Source organism: Vidua chalybeata, chromosome 4 (genome assembly GCF_026979565.1).
Source record: "Vidua chalybeata isolate OUT-0048 chromosome 4, bVidCha1 merged haplotype, whole genome shotgun sequence".
NCBI lineage: Eukaryota > Metazoa > Chordata > Aves > Passeriformes > Viduidae > Vidua > Vidua chalybeata.
The window spans coordinates 32,263,642-32,291,053 of record NC_071533.1 but is presented as its reverse complement, the minus strand read 5'-3'; the positions used below and the strand labels follow the sequence as shown (position 1 = coordinate 32,291,053).

Below are 27,412 nucleotides of genomic sequence, written 5' to 3'. Positions count from 1 at the left end.
GGGCTATCATAAGGACCCTATGCTGCCCCAGGTACAGCCCTCCAGGTATCTCTGAAACACCTGGACATAAGAAAATCCCCTACTCCCTCAGAACAACCATACTGCTGTTCACACTTAATAACCTCAGTATATCAGAAATATAGAAGAACTTTTGACTCCTCCATACCCTTTGTACAGACGAAATCTAAAAAGCCATTGTATACTTCATTGTGACATCATCGTAAAGCCTTATCACATGTATAAATACTATGTCTCTATCCTGTTAATCTGTTTAGTACTTGAAAATGACTCGACAATTTTCTACTTCATTGTCTAGTTACTGTTCCCAATTGATTCACTGGACTAGAAACAGAGTTATATTGAACAGTTTTCTTGAAATCCACAACAAATGACAATGCTTACATGTGTTCGTGGCTGGCTCACACTGCAGAGAGAGTGTCTGGAGGCTCTCTTCATCCATTTCCAGATCCAAGTTTGAGAGATACTGCTTTACTTTCCGTGCCATCTGAGCATCTTCATAGAGCTTTTTAGCATTAAGAAAGGAGCTGCGACGGACCCGCTTTTTATGCCCTCCTGCTTGTGCAACATCCAGCACAGCTGCATTGGCACTGCCCTGGCTGAGAGACCTGGAGTGAGGGGACAGGAGGGGGAAGAAAGAGAGCAAAGGTATGACTTAGTCCAACATGGTATCACCCAATAAATGTGAAACGTGCAAGAGATTGCATGAATGTCAGTCTATGGTCAAAGCTTACATGCCTCATTCCAGTAAGTCAAACAGCTATAACAGATAGAAAGATGAGGGCCAGGAAATTTTTTTACTTGGTTACAGGCACTATTTTAATGGCACAGATATTTTAACCTATTTTGCTCCAACTAGGCAATAACACTTCACACATCTAGAAAAGCATTCAAGGTAGCTCTCTCATATGAGCCATCTACTAAGAGAATTGGAGCATTAGGAAAAGCTCATGCAGTAAGGCAGTGTTGACAGAAGACTATAGCTGAGGTTCAGATACACATAAAGGAGGCATTTTGAAAGCCCTCTGTGTTTGAAATCAGACTATATACAGAATGTACAGCTCAGTTTTACAGAATAGAACTTCTTTGTAACTTGCAAGACTGAAGAGAGTTTTTTTAAACAAAATGATCAGCTAGTTCATGATGAAATAAATGTCATGCACATTTCAATGTATGTGTATCTATATGATATGCATTGGTCCTAAATTGTTAAGGTAAAAATGATGGCTAATTGTAATATGAAAGTAAGTTAGTCAAGCAGATACTGTAAATTTTAAGTTTTGAATTTGATTGTGATAATTGTTTAATAGATATAAGGAAATGAACAGCTATTTTCAGCTGTTGCAACTTTGCAATTTTGTAATTTCATTTTGACCGAAAGTCTCTTCCTTCATCAATTTAAACTAGAGGTTGGAAAGAACACTCCACTTCTACCTATGACCACTTAAAAATAATTTACAACTTCTGTGTTTTAATCTCAAATCAAATATATTGTCAGTAAAAAAGGGTTACAAAAGAAAAAAAAAATTCAAAGCACCAGAAAATTAAAGATAGCAAGTAGGAAAAAATGCAAATGGTAAAGGAAGAATGAATGTCTGTGTGTGTTGTCTCCAACCACTTACCCCAAACTCCTCCACTTCTTCTTCCTGCAAGTGAGAGCCAGGAAGAATAAAGCATGGGTTTAAGAAGAGACAGAGAAAGATCACAAGCTCAGAAAGAAAAAGACCAGACCTCAGGACAAGCAGTTCTGGAAACCCACAAACATTAAAAAGAGCCTTGACTTGGGCATACAATCAGATATTACAAACTCTTCTAGCTCAAATTAAGGAAAAAGAGTATGCAATAAGCTTGTCAAATATGAAGCCTAAGAGCATTTACTCCATGTTTTCTAACACAAGTAGCTGACACTGCTTCAGATACATTACCACTTCTACTAAATCAAAATTATAAGGCTGACACCCATCAATATTTCAACTAGAATAAGAGATATGTTTTCAAGACAGTTTCTCTCCCTCCCACAGATAGAACTTCATTTTTATGATGTAACCGTCAACTACAGGATAGTAAGAAACATTTTAGAATGTATCAGTAACCACAAAACGTAACGGATGCTCCAGTTTTAGACGACCACATCATGCTGGTCAATTGCTAACACAAAAAATTCATACTGCTCCAATAGAAGGGGCACATAAAAGTCCCTCTTGCTGCCACCCAGCCTTCTCCCAGCTGGGGAAAGCTCTGCCTGGTATGACACACTTGCCTTGTTCTAAACATGAGAGCAGGATCCATGTTCACGGACGCCATGCGACCGACATGGCGTATCTCCTTCGCAATCATCCGCAGCTTCTCAAAATTCACTAGGCCCTCCACTTTAGAGTCATTTCCTACAACCAACAACATCAGTGATTAGGCAGGAAAGTTACTTTTCCTTAGCTAGTAAGAGGTGATATACTTCTGCCTTTACCTTCATGAAGGAATGTAAGGTCTTTTTTGATGACAGGAAACAAGGGGATAATAGGGGGCTGTAGATTTTGGCTGTTAAGGACATTACGATATTTTGCCATATTCCTAGATGGATCAAACAAGTCCTGTAGATCTTGAAACAGTTTTTCATACTTGCTTGGAAGCTTTTCCCAAGTAGTTCGGAGCCTTGCAACAGGTGCTAAATTCAGGCCACTTGAAACAAAAGAAGTGCAAAAAAGTTGAAGAACAAGAGGAAAGAAACAAAAAATCCTAGAAAATATCATGTTAAATTTTGTATGATTATGTAGAAATACCATATAGCCAGAACACATTAGCACGACAATGTCAATAAAATAACAGAAATTTTAAAACTTCTTTTTGCCAGCATGGATTACAGAAAATAATTTTTATAAAAGCTATAATAACTGAAGATATCTACATGATACAACCATAAACAGAAAAATATTACATTTGGATAAGTAATTAAACCTTAAAGAGAATATGTATTTGTCACTTTAGAACAGTGTCTGAGTTTGATAAGACTATCATAATCTAAGTACCTCAGAATGACGACTTCCTTCCAGATTAACAAACTGGCAGAAAAACTATCTTCCACCTACATGATGATGTTCAGGTGGTGACAGCACACTGACCTACCTTCTTTCTGCAATAATCCTTCTGACTTTGTTCTTTCAGGATGAAATTTTCTAACACTCTCTATACCAGAGGTTATTCTCAAGCTGTAGCTGGTGCAAACCCCCCTTTTCCCCTGTAATGACACTGACTATCTTGCTGTTAATTTCTACCTGGTGGGAAAGTCTGATACCTAGAATCTTTCCTTCACACAAGTTTTTCCTAGCAGAGAGCCTGCTTTTATTTCTCCTTGATACTGGCTGAAATAGCTGAACAAAATCTCAATATTTTGATGTCTCAGAGATGCTGACTGATCATCAGCATGGATCCTTGACTTTGGAACTTGCCTCATTTGCTGAATGGTATTCAAACATACTCATTTTTTTCCTACTCACAGGAAAAGTGTCACATTCAATCTGTTGACTGAATGTCAAGATGATGACAAGAGCTTGTGTCAAAGACAGTGATAACACTGTCAGTTTACCGCAACTTACTTGAGCTTTTTCATGAGAGACAATATAGGGGGATTGTTTGTTTTTGTTTGGGTTCTAAAGAAAGTGTATAAACATATACATTAGAGTTTTCTCTCTTCCTTCTCATTCCAAAACTAAGAAAGGTTTTCTGAGATTTTCAGTACATTTTAAAATTCTTATGACAAGATCTTTATTTACAGACTATATTAGGGCATCACAGTCTGTTATTGATTATTTTCAAAGTTATGTGAAAGAAACTGCTGATACAAACAAAATGCAACATATTATGGCTGAATGAATTTAAGATATTGGGCAGTATGGACGAAAATGAGCTGCTTTGGGGAAATCAACCCATTCATTTGCTACAATTGTGTGGTTTTCCTGTATATACCTGTTGTGGTTTTTGGTCCTTGTCTTTAAATAAGTGCATTAGTTTCTCTAGTGCCATGTTCACCTTGCCACACTGTCTTGAGCAGTAAGTACATAACAGCAGCATTTCAAATAATATTTCAGCTAACATTTCAGATTACAGAAAATGCCCTCCTTAGCAGAATGCCAAGTGTTGATGTTAGCAGTATAAACTGGTTTACTCTATTATGCACATTTTTTTTTAAGACTAAGATAAGTAAGATTTTTCTTTTTACTTAGAAGTAAAATTATTAGTGGGTAATACCTAATGATGGCAAACATCGAGTTGAAGTTCTTGCATTCTCTGCAGTGCAGCGCTATCTTAATGAAATGCTTAATGATCTTCATCCTTTTCAGCTGGTTGGTTTCTCTTAGAATCTCAGAAGCCACCCAGAATGTTTCTTGATTTATCACCTCTTCAAACCTTTTTAGATTAGTGCAACCTGTTTTTGATTTGAGTTTAAACAAGTCATCTATGTATTCCGTGGGCTCGATATTACGGAACAGCTCAAAGTTTCTCATGGAGAGCTGGGTAGCCACCTCAACAGTACTGAGCTGTAGTAGGGAAATTTGGCTTTCCCTTAGTAACTCTTGGGCATCTTCATCTGAACAAAGAGTTTCTGTTTCCATGTTGTTCTTCAGGTAATACCTGTAAAAACAAAATTCAAAATTCAAAATTCAAAAAAAGACACAATAGATACTAATAGATACTACACAAAGACACTAGATACAATAGACCCGATTAGTGCTGAGAGTTACAGCAACGATCCAGTTGGAAGCTGAGAATAAAATGAACTTCACCAGGCCTAGGTATTAATGAGATATTGCATAAGCAGCTATGTGTGCAAAGAAACAGAACATTAAATAATGAAGTAACACTCCTTTAACAAGATTTTGACTTAATAAACCGGCATCATCAGCTTTAGCTCTTACCTGCCACTCAGCTGTATCCTGTCAGCGAGCTTGGATAGCTGATCAGGAAGCCTCCTTTGCTTGATGACACCCTCAGGTGTGACAGAGACCTCGCACAGTGAATAGGCATCAGGGGTTGCAGTCAGAGCAAATTCCCTGATGGCCTGGATGACCACTTCCTTTGCTGTTGTGTCCTTGCTGATCATTATGTAGCGACTTTGCTGGTCTGCCTTGAAAACCCGCAGAACTTGGTCTGGTAAGTCTGGAAAAAAATTACAAGCAAATCATGCAATTTAGTAAGCAAAGAAAAATAAAAACCCAATGGTATAAGAACGGGCAAGTCACATTGAGTTTAACTGTTAGTGTTATCAGTTTTTAATTCAGTAAAAGTCCTGATGAAAAGCTAGACTCTTACTGATAAAGAATACCTTCAGTAAAAGCTAGTTCTATTAACATCCAGGAAAAGAAGCTAGTTAGGCTATAAATGGAGCAAGCCACAAAAATATGTTAATATTTTCAAAGTTTGGAAAGACAAGCTAATGAGCATGAATATATTGAAATCCAGACCCACTGATCAACTGAATTTTGCTATTATTACTGTATTATTAGAAAAAAAAAGATAAATTAAATTATACAGGTATCCATCACTAAGTTTTTTAACCTCAGGTATTTTTAACTGACAAGTATTTAAAATAATTTAATTTCTTCCCTCATTAGAAATGAGATTTTCTAGTTTTGTGAGGCATGACATCTACTTATTTTTCTTTAATATGTTTCTTCTTAAGAATAATTAATTTTTTAGATCAAAGAGGTCATACAAGCAAGAAAATATATAATAATAAAAAGCTTTCTAAATGAAGGCTTCTGAAATGACAATCATGATAAAATAGTGAAAAAACAACTGCCAAATGAAAACATTCACTTTGGTACAACTAGATGGTTTTTTTGACAAGACCTGAATGTGCATAACATGTATTCAAGTTACTACAGAAAGCTCTATTCAGCAGCAGAAATCTTGTGACAAAAGAACAGAACTTAACACCTCCCCACTGCTCCTGCACATTTCCAAAATAATAATTTGGAAAGCATTAAGATGAATCTCTCTGATATGAGTTCATTTACATGCCACAAAGGCTTTTTAGGCTTTAATATATTATTTTACAAATTTCATGCAACTAAGCCTGTAATGTTTAAGCTCACAGTAGTTTTTTTCAGCTTGAGAAGCACTAATACCAGAACACACTAATGCTTCTGGTTACATCATCAGTTATACATAAAGGATATCATTACAGGCCAGCTTTTAGCCCTTCCTTTGCATTCAAGTCAAATGCAGAAATACTTCAAAACAAGCAAGCCAATTTTGCCTTTTATCACCAACTCTACACTGACCCATCTTCCTTCAGTAATTAGTTGAAGAAGGATACAGAGCAGAATATTTTCTGAAATATTTTCTACATTTTTTGACATCTGGAGGAAGGCAGATGCCAAAGAAACGGGCTTTTGGAGATGTTGTTAAAAACCAGACCCTTCTCTAGAGCTGGCTGCCTATTGCTGTTACAGAAATATTTTTGTTTTGCTGTTACAGAAATATGCCAAAGAAATGCTGTGAAGTTGAGAAGCTACTGTAAACAATACTAAGGTGAGAAATTGTTTAACAGCCCCTAGAAATAAAGTGTTTTGTGCAACAAGAAAATAACCTGCTCTGCTGGCTCACTGAAGTCAATATGAAGAAACGCAGAGGACAGCAAACAGCAAATAGAGGAGTCCCATCTTTGCACTGCATTTTGCCACCCAATTTCTTGAGCTGCCCACCTATCAAAGCTGGGAGCAAAAGCTCTACACAGAATACACAGACGTCTGCCAGCAAGTGAAATGATTGCAGCTATAGCAATCATAGCAAGTAATTCAGCCCACTAATTTTTAAATAAAACACTTGAAGAGAATTGTAACCACCCCCCTTCACTGGTTTTCAAAAAGGGAAACTGGAGTGGCTGGCTGAAGAATGCAGTGCTGCATGATAGCAATCTATTCCCTTAGAAAGACTGTGAGGGGAAAGAAAAAATACCAGTGACTGGCAGTTCATCATTACTCTATTATTTTGACTTCCAATCAAATAGCAAAGGCAGCACAAGAAAAGAGAAATCAAAGTGCTATTGAACATTTAAAAATAAACCTTTAAAAGTATATTTGAGACAGCCCGATCCAATCAGAAGGGAAACTAAAATGACTCCTTGAAGATTTCAAGCTGTTCACACTTTCTCCTCAAAGACTACTCTTCTAAAAGGAGCAAGTTGTTTTATTTTTTATCCTGAGGGATATTTCTCAAAGCCTCAAAGGACAGCCGCTCTACCCATTTCTCTTTCTCCTCCAGTGCATTCAATTTCTTGCAAGCTGCCTCCATTTCCATCCTTAATTTAGACCAAGATAGTAAAAGGAATTAAAACTGCAGGCTTTAATTTTTTCAAGTCTTGAAATATATAGAGATATAATTCAACTTTTCTATATACAATGCAACACCTCTAAAGCCCTTAAGGTGTATGTTCTTCATTTCAAGCTGCCTTTTCCTTCCTTTCCACACAGGAAAAAAAAAATTGCCTGAGAATTACATTTAAAATATTCTGTGTGGACCTTCAGGCAAATTTTAAGGAAAAAAAAAAAAAAAAAAAAAAAAAAAAAAAAAAAAACCACCAAACCAACTTTTTTTTCTTTTTTAATAAGGAAGAAATACATTTTCTACAAAGACACAGAAAAACTGCTAAAACATTGGAGCAATGGCATTACATGATATTGATCTCCTTTCCTCAATGCAAAATGCGAACAGTTGAACCTTATTCATTTATTAAGCTTCTCTGAACTCCATCTATATTTGAAAGGTCTTTAAGCCTGCAATGGCTTTCCTTCTCATGGAAGTTTGTTCAAGCTGCATGAGTCAGCAATGCCCACAGCTCTAGAGGTTGGCCTCTTGCTGCACTTAACATTAGGGGCACTTTAATTACCTAGAATTGTCTGGTCTAGGTAAGTGGCAAGCTAGAGAAAGGAATTTTCACCCATGTATAGAGAAAGTCCTGGTGAAAAGCTATGCTCTTACTGATAAAGAATAGCTTCAAGGTGTTGGACACTAGTCATTGGAGAAAATACAAAAAACTATCCACCTCTCAGGTCTCTCAGGATCAATCTTAGGCACTGGGGCAAAAATCACAAACCACCTCCTTGCAATCTCCTCTAGCCCTAAAACACCTGAGATGAAGTAATGTTCAATATCACAGTTTCAAGCACAATGATTGCATCAACTTGGCCAGTGTGTAGGCTGATATTTAAGCAGCATCCCTTTAGTTAATCCTTTAGGTAATGTTTGAAATCCCTCATTCTTAGGAGAGCACTGAATTTTCAGTTCTTTTTAGTAATTCTTTAAAGATTAGGCAAAAATAACCAAGTGTCTGCTGAGCTACCATCACTGTATCCTGCTCCAGAAGCTATATTTTAATAGCAAAGACTTGGATACTTAACTCAGGAAAGGTTTCCCACTAAGAACCTTCCTGCAGCCAGATAAGAGCCCAAATCCCAGCCCTACCAGGAGCTCCAGCTAAACCGTTTTTATAAGATAAGGCTCTCAAGTTTCTCATATTCTCCCCCTATTTCTCCCTCATTCACCCCTGTGCTTTGATCCTCTCTAAATGTGTTCATTTTTTATCTATTTCAGAAAGGGATTTTATATTCAAAGAATTTGGCATACGGCTGTAGGGTAGGGTGACTAACAAGAAACTCTGAAACTCTGTCCCTTACAAATGTAGTACAAATTAGATAAGTCAGTTCAGAAAAAGACTGAAATACATGTCTTGAGTCCCAGCCCAATGTCCTTTCCCTTTAGTATAAGCTAATGATCTGCTATGCCATTTGAAAATATTGCAGTCTTGTAAACAATGATCCATCTATGCAAATTATAAAATACCAGGCAAAACAGGTCAATCAGTAAGAAGCACTCTGTATACAGCATACATGAAAAACAGACATCTATTATATGTGGGTGAAGTATATTGTAGCAAATGTAATAAATCCTCACGCATGAATATGTGGCTCATTTGTGTATGACAGCAAACAGTTAATAAAAACTCGCATGCCTCTTCGGACTCTACAAATCCACACAAAAAAGCCTGAACTACGAAAGGAAATTAAAAGGCCAAGAACAACAATAAAAGAAGGATCCTTACCTGGAGTAGTATTAAAGTCTAAGATGCGGTGATGAGACTGCAGCAGGTCGGGATTACTGGATGACAGGGTTCCACTGACAGGTAAAGCAGGAGGAATGTGCTTTGTTTGCCTCAGTCCCACAATGCTGTCATCCTGAGACTGGCCAATTCCAATGTCACTGAATCCAGAAAGAAATAAAATCAGGACTTAGAGACATTCAGAGATTGGCTATACTAGAGGGATTCAGTGATGTCTCTATTGCTACATTTTCATACTTTCAATTGTTGATACAGCAATTGCTATTTAGAAGTCAAAGTTTTCCAGACAACAGGACTTGCTTTGTGAACAGTCCACTCAGAGTGACTCGATTTGCCTGCTCACACTGCCAGAAGATGCTCATCACTAAGCTCTGAGGAGTTGCTAGGCCCTTTTTTAATGATTTTGGCCAATATGTTCATTCAAAAGGTGGTACACACCTTATCACTCTTGCATTACACCATCACCCAAACTTTGAGTAATACTGCTGTCCCCTCAGTGCTGTTTTCAGGCCTGGACTTCATAGATTTTTTACCCCATCACAAACAGGATTTGCAACCATATTTGTGTTGTTTTGTAGCCGTACTATATAAGATCTTTCAATAGACAGATGAGAAAGGATCATTTGGTTTTCCTACCCTGTATCGCTTCTCTGAGTTTGTCTTCATTCAGTGTGACTGAAGTGATACCAGGTAAGGCTAAACTAAACAGCCACACTTGGGTATCCTCTCCAAAGTACCTGGCAGCTGTAAATAAAGTATTCTGTGATAGAGGTGAAGGGTTTTATCCATGAAATTGTGTAAGGCAGGGTCCCACAGGAGATCAGTAGTGCTAGATGGATCAGAGACAGAGCTATCATCATATTTGAGTAGGCACTGATTTGCTTATTGCTTTTGAGTTCATAATAGCATGAAGCAGAACACCAGCCACAAGATGTAGAGCTGGAGACAGCCATTGAACTTTTCTCTAAATATACAGATCAAAACCCTTAATAAAACACTCAGAGGGTGTAAAATGTTGAATAGCAGTCATTATAGAAAGTGAAAAGCATTAAAAATGTGGCAAGTATAGGCAAGGTCTTTCTAAAAGCCAAGCACATCTTAATCTGTATTTACACATTTAAATAAAACATAAACCAGAATTTAGACTTCATTGCAAACATTACAACTAAGTCAGTCTAGTAAATTAAATGATGCAACACAAATGACCACTTGTACCCTAAAGTTGGGCACCTAAGCCTTTGTCTAGTGCTCTATCCATCCTTAGAAAATCTAAACAGAAGTAATAAAAGGCTAGATAATTACCCTGTTAGCTGTAACAGCACCAATATCCTTTTGTGCTTACTGATGAGTAACTACACAGTGCACTCTTGTACCACTTCTTTAAGTTCTATGAATTGAACAGTAGTCTGGAAAGCTAGAACAGTATCTGAGCACTAAAGACATATTTTTTAAATGATATGGACACAACTGCTTTTGAGAAGGCAATGTATGGTATTTCTCTGTGTTGTGCTTGTGTTTTCTCATTGTTTTGTTTCTAAAAAACAAGATAACTCTGTATTACCAGCACACTTTCATGAATTGTAAACCTCAAGCCATGAGAGTGTCAGAAACACTCAAGTCCACTAGAAACAGATATAGGATTCTCTCTTAATCAGAAGATAAGTAAGTCTTTCACTACAACCAAAAGAATTGCCAGCAAACAATATCAGGTCCTTCAAGCAGGAACCACTTCACATTTAAAAAAAAAAAGTAAGTAAACAAAAAACCCTGCAGCCCTAGTACCTCAAAATGTTTTCTGGTGGTTCTAAACTACTATATACCAGATTTCATAAATACTGCAAACAACAGTATTTTCTCTAAAATCAAATCAAATTAAGACAGTGTGAATCTTATTTTAATAGTTTTTGGCATTATGCATTCCTTTTGCAGTTTGCCAGTTTTATATAATCTTATACCTATCCTGTGCATCATGACTGAAGCAGCTTCAGTAAAGTGGATCAACTCTGAAAATGTTAGGTTTAAAAGCAAAGCAAGTGTCTAAAATTGTGCTCGAGTTTAAGTCTTCATATAAGAAATTGGAACTCATTTACTTTACACTCAGTCTACTCTATTTTTAAAACTTAAATTAGAACCTGAGCTCTAACCTAAGCAAACAAGTCATGAACCCTAGAAAAATCAGAAAAAGAACAACACTAAAAAAAAAATCCAGGTCCCATGATGATATACTGTTAGGTAAAATATTTTATTATGCCAATGAAAGAAGATTGTGGTTTTAAGGAAACAGCATTTCTATTGCTTTCTGTATGCATCTGCCATGCAGGGAGGCAGCACATTAATTAATAAATAACTTTCCTGCTGAATGACAAACAGGGTAGATAATAAAATGACAGAAGTATCTGAATGCTTCTTCCCTCAGAACACAAAATCCTGTGCATCCCACTGCAGGACTGCAGAGAGGAGAGATGCAGGGGCTGCTGCTTTGTCTGGGATGCTGCACTATGGACCAGGTAGAACTTTACTAGAGAGGGAGGTGGGGATTGTGTTTAATCCTCTTTTGGACACATTGAGCCTACAGACCACAAAACACTCTGTGTCAGAAAAGTAAACACAAAGAGCACCAGTGGAGATTGCACCTGGAACCCTTCAAGAGATGTCCCACAGACAGTGAAAGATTTCCCTGTAGGTGCAGAGGAAATGGTGCTGTTTGCTCCACTCGGGAAGTTATTTAACCTTATTGAACTAAACAGCAAGACTGAAGGAAAGCATTATCTCCTGTTCAAACTGATTCATCTCTGATACTGATTTAATGTCTCATGAAGTAGACAAGCTCCCTCTAAGAGCGACCTCATTCTAGTTTAAAGATTGGTTTTGTCTGGGTATATTCTCAAGGCACTGGAGCCTTCTGCAGTCTTCATACTCAAAAACAGTGGACAGTTTCACCTCTTAAGCCAGCTGAGTCATGAATTCTTTAAATGACTACTTTAACTAAAGAGTAAATAAGCTTTGTCACTCCTCTTGATTTTCTTATATGCAAAAACATGAGACTAAGTAAAGTCCCTTAATATATACAACACCAGTAATTAAAAGGAAGAATGAGATTGATGCTTCTACACAATAGGGGAAAGAAAATCACAAACACTAAAGTCTATAGCTACAGATCTCTACACAGAAACTGTGCAGACAAAAACCACCGAACGTCAACAGGCTTTGCAGACAAACTGCTATATATAACACATAAAGTAGAGCTAGCAAAAAGAAAATAAAATAGGTCAAGTTTTTCTGAATCTTACCCAAAGAGGTCCCTGTACAGAAAAAGTGTAAATATGAAAGAAAATAAAGGAAAAAAAAAAAAAATCAATATGAAAATTTTATGCAAATGCTATGAACCATAGTGACCAATGTAGAAAAACAGACCTAAGTATGCACAGCTCATCAGAGAAACAAACATGCAAGACCAGTTAAATAAAGGAAAACATGCTAAAGACAAACAACTCAGAAAGAGTTGGATTTACAGATTCACCTCTATTGAAAGGTCCTGCCATCAATTTAAGAAATATCCATTATTTGGATATAATAATTTATATTAATTTAATAATTCTATTACTAGCATTCTATATATAATGTTTCAGAATAGTTTTCATTTAGTAGGCAATATCTAACATCAGTTAACAGAACATTTTTAAGTAATGGCAGGAAAAAGAGCCCTGCACTTAAGGTAAAAGTGTCTTTTTTTAATATTTACATGGAATAGTTTCTTCCTTAGTGGGACACAGGAAAGAAAAATGCAAGACAAAACACTGACCACACAACTACCCTCTACAATTCATTTTCCCACCATCAATACCATTTGCCTTGGCCAAGAACCAGGTTCCCGTAATATCATATAAAATTCACTCTTCTATTGTTGCCAGCATTTTTCAGAACTCTATTTCTAAAATGTGTTCATAGAATAAAAGTTATCAGATAGCATATTTAGCTTTCATTAAAAAAAATACAATAAAAAGCCACACACAATTCCATCAAAGAACTCAAGTTAAAATTTTAACCTCTCTCTCCCTTAGAGCAGTACAGAAAATTTCTTATAGACCACTGGAATGTGGGGATACATTGAAACCATAGCTCATACCAACCCATTGCAAGTAACCTGCTTGCAGAATTATTCTGAAATAATTTCAGTTAATAGTCCTCTTAAAAGAAAAAGGGAAATGACATAAAGAAGTATTTGTGTCATTACTTGATCTATAAGAAACAAAATACATCTAAATTGATGTCAGGAGCTGCGCTGTTAGCAGTCTGTGCTTGTTCAAATATTCAGAATGGTTTTTTTTTCTGGTATTTTTTCAGATTTAAACATGATTTGTATTAATAAATAAAAAAGTATAATCACAAATTATAAGTTCATTAGGAATTCTTATAATTTAATGCAGAGGAAATATTTAGGAGGAAATAAACTCACTTGTATGGTTTCTGAGGAAGAATGCTGATTCGAGTCTTGTCAAGTATCTTCTTTAATTTATTTCTTCCCCCAACTGTGTTGGCTTTACTTTTCTTATTTACTTTTTCTAATCCTATTACCTGCTCCACATCAACAGCAAGGTCAGGGATGGAGTAACGACTCGCCTTTTTAATATCACCAATTTTAGGCAGGTGGGGAGCACCATTTCTTTTTTCCTCTGACAACCTTGTTAAGAGTTCTTTAAAAACTGCACAGGACAGAAAAAGGGAGGTAAGAAAAAGGACAAAAATGTAAAAGAAAGGTCTGTGCACAAGACCAGTTTAATATTGATAATTAAAAAAAAAAAGATTAGGATATTCTGTCAATTCCAGCATTAAATTAATTTAGGTATAAGCTTCAAAAACATTTTTACTTTTAAAAATTATATTCATTTTCTGTAGTATGAATCAGAAAATCAGTTAATTGGCCCAGCCTAGAAGAGAAATACACAGGTGCCCACATGGTTACACGGATGGTATCAACAGAAGGAATTTGACTTTTTAGTCTAAAGACAAAGGCTTCTGCAGAATAGCAGCATGTATAAAAAGAGCACATTAGACAAAAGTGAGATAGGAAAATAAAAATTAGAAGTAAGTTTTAAACAGAGAGGCAGCAACCAAAGCTTTCAGATGGACAAAAAATCATTAGCAATAGCATAAAAAAAAAATCAGAAGGAAAACAGCAACAAAGTCATAAGGAAAATAAAGCAGGAGACTACTGAGACACCTTGGATGTTTGACAGGGCTGTTGTATCCATCTGCCAGAAATACAAAAAAAACCACTCATTCTCCCTCAGCTCCCCAGCAAAGAGTCATTTCTGAGGCAGAAATATCTGATAAATTTGTGAATTAGTTCTACTGCAACTTTGAGCCTCAAAAAAAAAAAAAAATCAAACAAAACTGAACTGGAGAGCAAGTAATGTATTCTGAGTGTTAGAGGAGCTCTCCATACAAAAATTGGAAAATCCTCTGATGACTTGATTTGTAATAATAAATGAAAAGTGATAATTAAAACTAAGGAACTGTAGAAAAACATAGGAACGAGGGCAACTAAGTAAGGATGAGTATTAGGGGCTATCTTTTACTGTTTTTTCTTTCTCTAATATCTAGAGGCACAACAAATTACCAAGAGACTTCAAAAAAGCTTGAAGGAAGACACAAAAGTGGAAGAGAGTAAATCCAGCCAATAACTGTACTGTTGAATAGGACTTAAGAGGCTGGAGAGAGAAATTAAGTACAGATAAGAAGATGCTGTTGAAAAAGGAAACTCTCCTTTTGGGATTTTTGGAGAAGAAATTCTGCATGCAATACATAGAAAGTAACTGCTCTGATACTATACTGTAATCTGATTTCAGTATTTGCACTGGAGCCACAAGATAGAAAAATTAGAAAAACACTTCTGAAGAAAGGAAGAAATCAGGTTTAATCTTTAATATAGTAAAGCAACACATGAGATTCAAACATCCAGTGTGAAGAGGATAGTTACAGAACTTACGCATAGAGAAATGAGAACATCCAGGTAAAAAAGCATATCCAAATATATTAAGAAATTTCTTTAATTATCAGAAACAACTGAAATATTTGAATCCTTACTGCAAAGAAAAAAAAAATCCCCAGGAAAAAGATTGACCACAGACTTTTGGAGATAACCTAGGCAAACTAAATTTTCAGTTAGTGCAGTGATGTGCTGTGGTAATATTCTGCCCTACTTACTTGTGATGAAGAACCTGATCCTGAAAGAGATACTCAAGGAACACATCACTAAATTGTGTAAGTAATCCAAGTACCCAGTGGTAAAAAATCAAACCAAACCTCCAATCTATTAATTACTTATGATGCTAATTGAGATCCTGAGCTGCTTGAAGACTCTTCCATGTGTACTTTAGTACTTGTTAGAGGGAAATATGTAGAGAACAAATACAGAGGGTAGCAAGAATCTTTTCACCTAGCTGTCAGGAAAGGTTGTAATAGCCTTGAGCTCGTTACACTTAGAGTGGGCTGAAAAACTACAAGTAAATTCAGCAGACAGAATAAGACCGCTGATCAGCTGAAATGCCTGAAGAGGCTTCTTTCTTGAGAGAGAACTAAACATTATATATACAAGCAGGTTTTTTTAAGTTGGAGCTATAGTTCCTCTTAATCAAGAAGCGTACACTTGTGAGAGGGAAGTCACTTCATGTTAAATCTCTACTCATAAATTTTTCTTTGCAATTATGAATCAAGGTATTTTAGGCCCTTCATGTTTCCTTCTTCGATTCTCTCTAGTACAAAAGGGTTTCAAACATAACTATTTTAAACTATAAAAAAAAATTTTGATCTCTATCAAAACTAGAATGAACAATGCAGACAAACTTACCAAATAAATTGGTTTTCACAGTGATAGACAGATGAGTGTTATTTCTAAGGATTTCCATGGCTTTTGTCAACTGAATGTTTTCAAAGTTTTGACCATTCACTTCCAATATCTAAAATTCAAACAAGTTTGAAAAGTTTTCATGTAGTGAAGAGAAAGGAAACAAAACAAAAGAAAAAAAAAATGGGGGCAGGGTAATGGAAAGACACATTTTAAAATTACATACCTGGTCTCCACGTTTCAAGCCTGCTTCTGTAGCTTTGCTACCAAAATCTACACTGTCAACAAAGATTCCAAATCCCTTTTCTGACCCTCCCAGCAAGATAAAAGGCAAAGGGGCTTCTCGAGATGGCTTTGTTAAGGTTATCAATCTTCGTTTAGCTTTAGCAGCACAAGCAATATTTAACAGCCTCAAATGTCCGCCCATTTTCTATAAGAGAAAAGCATAGTAAGGTATATATAACAATAGCCTGGTTATTCCCTGTTATCCCAAGTTGTCAGAAAATACCCTCACTCTTACCTCCCTCTCCAAATTGTTCTCAAATTCTTCCAGAAATCGAGTCATAGCAGGATCTCCTTCAAAATCATTGAAGTGATTGTTCACCCACAACAATACTACCCGTGTAACCTGAAAATTCATCAATATTATAAATATATTGCTGGAATACTCAGAACAACAGTACTGCCAAGTCCTTTAAGAATACTGGTCATTAAAGGCCCTGTAAATTTTCACTGGAATCTTAAATAATACATATACACACACATACACACACACGTATATATATATATACACACATCCAAATCAAACTTCACTAATATGCAATTATATATCAGGAGAATAGAAAAAATTATCAAAATCGATTTCACTTGTATAAGCAATCATATATGCTGTATTTCATAATTAATGCTGTAAGTCAGAAAACACTGGCTGTATCAATTTTTATTAAGTAAGGAATAGTGCACAAAGGTAGAAGGCAACAAGGTAGATCAATTTCTGACTTATAACAATTTCCTGTTCATGTACATTTCCAAATCTGCTTAGTTCTCCAAGCACAGGATCACAAAGCTTACAATATGGCCTAATATTGGTTCTTGAATCTCCTAAGTCTTTAGATGTGCCGCCATTAACTTAATTTGGCATTTACCTCTGTAAAAGAACTACTGTATGTTTAAAGAGGCACAAAAAACAAGATATTGCAAGAAGCATGAAAGAGGTTTTAATAGAAAAAACAGAAAGTCCTTTCCTTAGAGCTAATCTTTCCCATTTACTCCTCCTTTTTTCCCTCCACTGACTACTCCACCCAAGCAATTATGATGATAGAGCTGAGAAGAATCTTAACTGGTATTTTACAGCTTCTTAGGAAAAAATCTAAAGAAATACCATTAATTAATACTAATGAAGGTAAAACCACAAAATAAGAGCTGTATTTTTTAAAACTATATGCTTTTACTATAATATTCTCTCTTTTAGTATGCGATTTGACCTGGAACATCAGCAGCATTTGTCCTGACAAAACAAAAGTGTTTTGGTGTCTTGAATTAGTATTGATTCATGCTATTTTTAAAAAGATGCTGAATCCAAAACAGTTGTGCCACTCAATGCTACCTCTAAAAATACAGCTGAATTTCTTCTTTTATGCTGGGAAAGTAAATCAAGTAGGGATAAATCTCTAAACATTTCAAAACCTAACACTTAAGAACAAAGTCTCATACAAATTTTTTAATCAGTTAGTGCTAACCCCTGCGCATTCTTTGTGTCTGCACAAAATCCAATCCTCTGCCCCATGTGCTAAAGGTCTGACACTAGGCATGCAAAACCAATCCCTGCTACCCTCGAGGTTTCTAAGTAATTTTCCTTTTTCCCCCGCAAAGGAAATTAATTCAGAAGAACTGCTGAAATTAATGACCAAACTAACCAAGCACTTCAGAACTCTTCAAGTTCAGATTCTAACTGAAGGCAGCTAGCCAGCTCTACATGCTGCAGCTCCTAGCCACAGGAAAATACTTGAGATTTCTGCACCTTTAAAATTGAAGATGAACTTCATTCCTGTTAAACAGTTTTGTTATTTTTCATTGCTGTGGATGACACTGGAAGATCCAGACAATGTCTGGTTAAATTTAGGGTAATTGCAGATTATTAAAATTGTCTGGGAAGTTGCAAGCTGTACCACGCAATGTATTTTAAACTACTGCAGTGACAGCTTCACTGTCAGTGCTGCTTTTAAAGTTGGGACTTACTCATCTACACGCAGAGGACACTGAGCTGAGAGGAATTGAATGCTGACTTCCAGAGGAATGCCGTTATTTGTGTCACAAATCAGGAAAAGCATTAAAAGAGGATTAAAGCTGTAAAATCAAGTAACTTGCTGCAGGGCAAAATCATTGCTAAGGCTGGATGTCCAGTGTCCCACTCTGAATGCTCCTGAGTACTGATCATCCCCAGAAGTTTTACTCACCCCTTTCACTCCCCTTACTGCCTACGAGCACCCAGTACAAAACAGCCAAAATCTTCCAGATTCCTTATTCCCTACTTGCTTATCTCCTCTTGTCCCAAGCTGTTCTCTGCCTCCTGCCTTTCTGTCAGTGCTGCTGGAGGTCAGAAAAGGCTGGTTATTGAGGCAGCAGAACAAAGAGCTGTTCTGTGTTCAGACTGATACAAGCAACTGTGCTGGCTCATGCTTTTAGAGGCTGAGGGGATTGTCCATTGGAGGACAAGCAACATAAATTTAAAGATGAACTCTAATATTATAGCTCTGAACAGTATTAGCTGCAAAGCCTACCCTCAGTCATATATAAGATCCTTCCTTCAAGGCACATTTCTGGAAGAAATTTCTGGAAGAAATACCCAGATTTAAATAAAAGCTGAAAACCAAATTTCTCTTTCACTCTACTATTATAATTCCCATGGTTTCAAATTTACAAAAAGAAAAGGGCATCTGTAATTTTTTACACTTTTTTAACATAAGAAAAAGTTGCATACAAGAGAAAATAAAGCAATATGGTTTGAAGAATGATAAAGCCTCAATGGCCAATGTGCCAACACTGGATGTGCCTTATTCTTCCGTCATGGAAATTTTGTTTAGGAAAGAAGTTATCTGATTGCTTTCTTGTATTTGGGTTGGGCTTGGTGGCTTTTTTTTAATGCTACATAAAGCACAACAGATTTTTAATAATACATGAATTTTCTATTCTGTTTTTAAAAAAATCCCATTTGCCACATTGAATTAACTAGCATTATGTACAGAAAAACATAGAACTTAGTTATATGCTCAAGCTTGGAGACACAATAAAACTATACTGAATTACATTAAATAAAAATACTATCGGAAAAAAACCTTCCTGTACACCTGCAAGCAACTAAGTTGTAAAAACACAGTAAAGTAAAACACAGGCAATTTACCTTGCATGAGCACAGTAATATTTAAATAAAACAAGGGGAAAATGTCCTTAGTTTTAGCCATTAAAATATATCACCAGCTATTTGTATCTTATTCAATTTAGTTATTCTCTCTAAAGCATATTTTATTCTTATTACCTTATATTTCAATTCAAATGGTAATACATGATTTGGGAGATTTTTACCTTATCCCTGAGGCTGGGGTCATTGAACCACTCCAACAACTTCTTGCCCACTTCCATTGGGCTGGAAAGAAAAGTCCTATATGTCAACAGGAAGTCTTCTATAAATGTTGGGTCTACCACAGAGTGCTCTTCCACCAAATGCATTGTTAACCTTTCAGCTGTTCCCTATTGAAAGCAAAAAAATTGAAAAAATCATAGTTATTAACACATTTTCAACACATGCAAATTTGTTTTCTTGTAACATACTGAGGACTCATTACACTAGAAAGAATACTGCCATCCATTAACTGATGAGCTTAGCAAACATAATAGCTTGACTACTGTGTTAAGAAATGTAAAACAATTATGTAATTCATCTCTACAAAAATCACCTAGCTGTCAACATGCATAATTATTTTTAAAAATCTAGAAATATTAACAGTCCATTTTCAAATATTTACTTCTACAATGTATATCTCAACTGATCCTGCATCTAACCTGCCAAGTTAAGAGGTCTACAGAACACAGACTTTTTCAAGAGACTCTCTCTTTTCCTTTTACCTTGATGACAATGTGGCCTTTTCTTGTTCCAGTGCGGTCAAGCTCCCTGTGCTCCTTCACCATCACAATCTCCCCTTCCTCTTCTACCTTCTGCATGTTCTTTTCCACTTGATTGAGGATGCGGCAATAATCTTGCTGGGCTATACAAACAAACTGGAAAGAATCATCACGCACCAGTGTCAGAAGGTTAAATCTTCAGAAGAGTATTTAGATTTAAGGTGCAAGTACTCAATCAACAGACAAGATAAAGTAGCTCCTCAACCTGCAGAGAGCCAAATTTGTTCTTCCAACAGTTCAGCTGTAGCAAGCAGATGAACAGATGAACAGGCACAGTACTGCCACTATAATCCTGCACTTAGAGGAGGCCAAGATCCATCAGAGCAATATGATTTAGTATTCCCAGCCATTTTCGTTCAGCTGCTTTGACCTCCCCACTGCTGGAGATGAAGCCCAGCTCTTTTGTGGTGTTCAGAAGAGTTAAGTGAAAACTCAGCTTTTATTTTTTGTGCCGATTGTTTTGGTAAATAATCTTTTTTTATAGCTATTTTATTGAAGTCAATTAGTAAGAAAAATAACATTTATTAAATTAATTAGTGCAGGCACAAAGAAAGAAATTACTTCTTGGCTTAAAGCATACAGCAGGAAAATTATTTTCTACAATCATCAGTTCAGCCAAGAATAAGTGCAAGAATAAATATCTTAGGAAAGCTCCTAATACCTACACTATGCAAATATAATTAAGACCAACCATTACAAATTAGAAAAAGATTACATTGTACACAAATTGCGTACAATTTGTCTCTTTTGGGGAGCAAGATTAAACTGCCTTATTATGTGAATTTAGGTATTTAACAGAGAGGAGCAGTGTTTATTATAATTGAAAAGTTGTTAAATCCTCACATGCATACTTAGGACAAGGGCCCAAGAATCAGAGACACTACTTTCTCTTTAAATTCATTTACACACCATTTCATTTTTCCAGCAGCTAGTAGTAGCTGAAACAGAAGTCCCACAGTTTGGATTTGTTGAAAACATTACCCTAATGAGAAACCATTTATGTACATTTTGGGAGTTAGATGGGCAGCCTAAACCAGGTGACTCTATTAACATATTTTCACCCCTTTCAAAGGTCATCTACTTGAAACTAATTAACCATCAGGACCAAGCAAAATGCTTGATTCACCCATGGCTCTGCTATTTTTTTCTGGATGGGAATAAGCAAATAGCAACCACATAACCAGATTCAGCCAGTAGTTTTATGCTATGAAAAGCACTTTTTACAACTGACTGCTTGTATTACAAGGCTTTTTCCTTGAAAGGTCGGGTTAGCCAAAATTAGATCTTTCACTCAAACCACAGGAGATAAAGTTTGTATTACTCTGATATTCTGTAGCTGAGTTGAGTAAGGCAGAATAGCTATTAGCTGCAGAAGGAAAGGAGCCTGTCATGGCTAATGGACCTTGAGATCCTACTAGGAACATTGGAAGCAATGGATGTATGGCTGGTGGCCCTCACATTCTGGAAAAAGCGTGTAGAGAAACATCTTCATGCAAAATGATCCTTTACCCAGACAAAGAAAACTCCATTTCCCAGACTGTGGGTATGCAGGAGCCATACTGCCCAACTACTGTCCATGGTTACCCACTGGATATTTTACATATATTCAGTTTAAAATAAAACTGGGTCTCATTATAGAGTTGTACTACACCTATGAGGGTGTGAATTTGCATGTACCACAGACACTCTACCTGGCAGTCATCCACTTTGGTTCTCATCACTCCTTTCATATATTCCTTTTCCATGGTGGGAGAAACACCAAAACTGTTCCCCATGCATAATATCTCTGTTCTTCCATCAGGGTATGTCACCTCCACAGAGCCATTCAAAATGACTGACCAGGAATCCAGCTACAAATCAAACATTGCAGGATACGTGAAGACAAAATCACTTAACTTTTTAATATCATACTACACAAATACAACTCTCATGATTGTTCTAAAGCAAAAGTTATTTTTTTAGCACCTATTAAAAACTTTACAAGCTCATTTTCCTTAAATGTACAGCTATTTCCAGCTCAAGAAAACTGGGATCTTAAGTTCATCTTTACTATTAAGAGGTAATGAAAGTGGGAAAAAAAAAAAAAAGGAAGTTTTAAAGCAGCACTTGAATACTGACATGAAGTCTCCAAATGAGCTCAGATAGGCAGGAAGCATTTTGTACAGTAGAGAGAATGTGTTCTGGTTTTATTGCTTAAGAAAGGAGTGAGAGCTTAAACAAAAGCTTTCAGAAAATCCAGAACAAAAAGAGTCCTGATTTACCTGAATGTTGCTTTTTTTTTTCTTTTTTTTTTTTTTTAAGTAACAAAAGAGGACCTTAACTGTGTGGAATCTGGGATGTTTGGTATAATAGGAGAGTCAAAAGCAACTTCTACTGACCTCTTCCCCATCGTTCAGTACAATAGTTCCTGCTCTCTCCACAACTGCAAACACCATTACAGCACAGAGTTCTCTCCTCACTGACATTGTCATGTTGGCAAAAGCAGGCAATTGATGCATGAATTCCAGTAGTTGTTCTGAAGGAGAAAAAGCCCACTGAGTCGTGCATGTCAAAACAACAAAGCACAGTAAAGACAGTTCTTCAGCAAGATGCCTGAGGCTGCTTAAGCGCTGCACAATCGTTTCTGTATACTAATAAATCATGTACAGTGGCCTGTTTTAATTACTGGGTATTTTTTAGACACAGACTGGCTGGTCATATCATCTATAGAAACCCTGCAAAGTAAAAGTCAGCATAATGGAAGGATTGTAATGTAACCAAGAGCTCTGAATACAACCAATGATATTTTTAATACTCCAGTCAGGGCAATAATTTCATTGTGACTAGAACTATATAAAATACAACAAGACAAATTTCACAAAACTGAGCAAGTTGTTTGGTAAAGCCAACATCTCCTAGTCTAGGCTTAACAGTAAATTGTACTTGATTATTGTCTGGTGGTTTCACAAAGTTCCTCTCAGATGGACCAGACAGGATTACTGTCTTAAAGGTGACTACTGCAGCTCTCTCTTCTACATGCACTTGAGTTGCACTTGTACTCAACAGTGAGCTTCCTGTATTTTCATTTGTTTTTGCTGTTCATAACTACAGAACTCAGTTTTAGCAGTCCTGCCAAGTGATTATATGTCTAAAAACGTTTTTGCATCCAGTTTGATCTAAAATCAAACTGGATTTGAACTGAAAGAGTTCAATAGGATCCCATCTTTTCCCTAATTTTTTATTTACTCTGAATCACAGAAAGGTTTTGGTTAAAAGGGACTTCCAGAAGTCATCTGGTCAAACCTGCCTGCTCAAGCAGAGCCACCTACAGCTAGTTTCCCAGGACCATCTTTTGACTACCTTCAAGGAGGAATACTAACACCTCTCTGGACTAACCTCTCCCAGTGCTCAGTCACAGCAGAAAAAAAGCATTTCCTGATGCTCTGATGGAGCCTCCTGTGTTTTAGTTTGTGCTCTTTGTCCTCTCACTGGGCACTACTGGGAAGACTCTGGCTCCATCATCTTTACACCCTCACCCCAGGGTATTTCTACACATTAGTGAGAGTCCTCTGAGCCTTCTCCAGGCTGAAGAGCCCCAAGCTCTCTTAGACCTTCCTTGCATAAGAGATGCTCTAGTCCCTTAATCATCTGATAATCAACCTTAATCATCATTTAGTCATACTTCAATAAAAGAAAAATATCTCCCCCAGTGAAACAGATTAGATAAAAATTTGGATTCTAGTTCTGCTTTGCTTTCAATGTGTTTACTTGTATGTTAACATAGCAAATTAGTTTGATTAGATGCACATTTATGTTAAGGTTTTAAAGGCTCCAATGTTTCCAACAAATGTCAAGTCACAATGTCACAACTGACAATTAAAAACATACTGTGAGAAGCAGTGTTGACATTGCCAAGGTTCTGTCTGTTTTCCAGTTTTCAATGACACCTCCTTCATAAACCTGTTCTAATATCAATTAGAAGCTAAAATTTGAGATCAAAAGGGCCAGAAAATAATAGGTTTCACCCATGTTATATGTGTTTTCCTTACTTGTTCACATTATATATTTACTTATATGAAAACCAATAATAATAAACACCAAACTTACCAACTACAAAGGCCAATGATTAAAATAAAACCACAAGCTCAAAAATTAAGTTTTTGGAGGTAAAGAAGAACGTGTTCGACAACATTTTAGTACATTGCAATACTTACCTATGTCATCATCTGTCCTGTCTATTGGGTCTTTCTCCAAGCAGTCTCTAACAATATCCCTACTCATCAAAGGATCTGATGCCCTTTCAATGTCTTCTTCATCATCATCATCCTCAGAATCCACTGCTGTCTCTGGCAATCCACTGAGATCCATATCACCAGCCTCACTTTCTGTAGCCTAATTAGTGCATAAACAATTAAAAAACATTCAAATGTGTTCTTTACTGCTGCAGTTTTCTGGTTAAATGTACAGAGATTAATTCTATCATTTAGCAGATCACTCCAATTTATTCAATATTTTTATTCTATATTGCTTTTTTCTTTATGTATCTTTTTAAAACAACTAACAATTAATCAATCCAAACCCACTGTGTTTAAATACAACTTTTAACATTTGTTTCAGTCAGTCACACATACAAAGGATTCAAAAGACATTACTTAATCTGTGGGTCTTAGGGGGATTTAAGGTTATTACATTTCAAGCAACAATGTCTTGGACTGTCAGCTGAATATGATTTTTTTTTCAATAAACAGTTTTCATTTGACAATTTCTGCGCTCACCCCAAATTTACATTTTAAGACACTTAAGAAAGCAATGTAATTTTAAACAGACAGTTTGGGGAAATGAGAACAGCATCAAAATGCTACAAGAATTTCACTATTTCTCAGTCACCTAGAACTGTACTTTCCTTTTACAATTCCAGTTGAACATGGTTAAATATGGCTTTCGTTTGCTGATAAACTGTCTAAGAATTTACAGATGCAGAAAAAATGCAAAGTCATTGCTTAAGCACCACAGATGGACTACCCAGAATATCTGCCAAACTTAACCTCTTTTAAATTGTATTAAAATGAATGAAAACATAGTCCAGATATAGCTTGAGGTCATTAGTACAGCACCCAAAGGTAAATATATTTTAATGATTGAGTTTGAAGACCGAACACTTTAATAAATCCCACAAAGATTTGTCTGTCGTGGCTGATATGGCTGTTTTTTCTCAGAACCTGATTTAATACCACAGCAGCTGCCAAGGCTCAGCTATGACAATTTTTAAGGAAATGCAAGCTTCTAATAAGCAAACTTTAAGCCATAGCTTGAGAAATCCAGTTTCACAGGCCTTAAAGGGATGGTTAGCTTCTGAGACTCTGGGACCACACAATGCATTCACCTCTACTTTAAAAATAATACATGGGACAAACACACCTACTAAAGCTTGTTTCATCGATCTCTCAGGCTGGTGAAAAAGACAACCCACAAAACTAGGTCACTCTCTGAACACAGGGAAGGTAAGAGAAATTGCATTGGTAATTTTGTAGAATCATCTCCGCTATTCCTGCCTCCCTATCTGTGGCTGACATCTGTTACTTTAATGCCACTATACACAGCTACCTCATGAACAGCAGCATATGGCTGGAGATGGATCAGGGGCAGCTAGTGAGAGACTTAAATGCTTCTGTCCTACAGCACAACACAAGCTTTGTAACTGGGCCGTGTTAATACAAAAACGCATGAGAACAGTATCTATGTAAAATTCAAATTATTCTCACTTTGTGGTTTTGGCTTGGGTATTTTTTAGTTGTTGTTGTTCGTTTTGGGGGTTTAGTGGCTTTTTTGGTTTTGCTTTTGTCAAGAAAAAAATGTTGCTCATTTTTTAACCAGGATAAGGAAAGATGTTACTGGCATAGAAACAAATCCCAAAACATAGCACAGATAGCAGTATTTTTATGAGCAAGCTTACTGTGTTTAACATGCACATTCCCTGTGATACATTTGAAACAGCTGCTGTAACTAGTCTTTCAAAATAGCCTTCATCAAAAGTGACTGGTTGAAAAATTAGTGGTGATGAGTCAGTAGACACACAGCTTATGACACCAATCTGTCAGAATCTGAAGTCTCCAGCAGTGACAATTCCAGTGACAGTGGGACTGATTCACAGTCAGTTCTGCAAACCTTCCCATCATTAACAAGTGCCCCTCCTACCTGCCCAGATTAAGCTCTCTCTAAATGCAGAACTCAATTTAGTCACACAATGCTAATATAGACGAGAAACTTCCACCTATTGTACAATATCTGATTATTAAAAGATAAGTTATTTTACTGTCTTAGAGCAATTAAACAAAATTGGAAAACTCTTGAAGCTCTATTATCAAGAAGAGTTGATGCTATTTAAAACAAATTCTCACACTGAATTAAATGTAACTTTGGACTCAGAAAACACTTTATAAATACTACTAAATGCTACAAGATTTCCCAAATATGATCACTATTTACACTCACTGTTTCTTTTTTTTTTTTTGACAACTGAAGTTATTGGTGCATGGAAAGCAACTACATCTAACTTCCTATCAAAAACATAAACCATTGCAACAAAGAAGCTCAGTATTGAATGCCACCATCTACAAAGCAGTAAGAAAGTCTGTTAAGTTAGGACACCTTTAAAAACACCTTTTGAGGAAAAAAATTACATGTTTTCAAACAACTTTCTGAAATTGCTATGATCATGCAAAAGATAGCAAAGAAAGACAAATGTAGCCTTTGTGCATGACAAAACAAAACAAAAACCAAACCAAACAAACCCAACCCCCCACCCCAAACCCACAAACAAACAAACAAAAAAACCCAGAAAACTAAGAAAACCTGGAGGGCTCCTTTTGTTTATACATCACAAATAGCTTTTTTAGGCTTAGTAGCAGCATGAATGATATCAAGTATTCAAGGTCCTCTTGCTGAGACATTAAACTTCATGACCCAACTACTCTGAGTGCTTTTGTACCCCCTTCTGTGTGAGAAAAACCAAACATGTCTGCACAGGAACCTTTGGTTACTATGCAGTAGCCTTGCATCTGTCTAAGACTACAGGGAAGCTCCTTTGGGCATAGGAGATTCCTTACAAACCTCAGCCACCAAAAACCCAAACACAAGATGAATATCCAACAGAATTTGTATCATAGTCAATCATGAGGCTTACATCTTCTCAGGGCATGTAATCAAGGATGAAATACACCTCAGAATTGCCACTCTTGGGTGCATGTTGTACTTTGCTTCTTGGGCAATAAGAT

At 36.4% G+C, this 27,412-nt stretch overlaps 1 protein-coding gene across 2 annotated transcripts in view; it reads right to left on the bottom strand.

Annotated features, from left to right (window-relative positions):
* RAPGEF2 (Rap guanine nucleotide exchange factor 2) overlaps positions 1–27,412 on the bottom strand; it is a 185,350-nt gene that overhangs the window by 13,716 nt on the left and 144,222 nt on the right. For both annotated transcript variants that reach the window (XM_053940955.1, XM_053940956.1), the window contains 16 exons: positions 24,353–24,530; positions 22,538–22,674; positions 21,851–22,009; positions 20,103–20,255; positions 19,563–19,727; positions 16,501–16,608; positions 16,207–16,410; positions 15,984–16,092; positions 13,590–13,836; positions 9,116–9,273; positions 4,929–5,169; positions 4,261–4,644; positions 2,483–2,694; positions 2,275–2,402; positions 1,641–1,660; positions 403–626 (listed from right to left, as the gene is read on the bottom strand). In XM_053940955.1, coding sequence (XP_053796930.1) covers positions 403–626; positions 1,641–1,660; positions 2,275–2,402; positions 2,483–2,694; positions 4,261–4,644; positions 4,929–5,169; positions 9,116–9,273; positions 13,590–13,836; positions 15,984–16,092; positions 16,207–16,410; positions 16,501–16,608; positions 19,563–19,727; positions 20,103–20,255; positions 21,851–22,009; positions 22,538–22,674; positions 24,353–24,530 — 2,827 coding nt within the window. The remainder of the gene's footprint in view (positions 1–402; positions 627–1,640; positions 1,661–2,274; positions 2,403–2,482; positions 2,695–4,260; positions 4,645–4,928; positions 5,170–9,115; positions 9,274–13,589; positions 13,837–15,983; positions 16,093–16,206; positions 16,411–16,500; positions 16,609–19,562; positions 19,728–20,102; positions 20,256–21,850; positions 22,010–22,537; positions 22,675–24,352; positions 24,531–27,412) is intronic.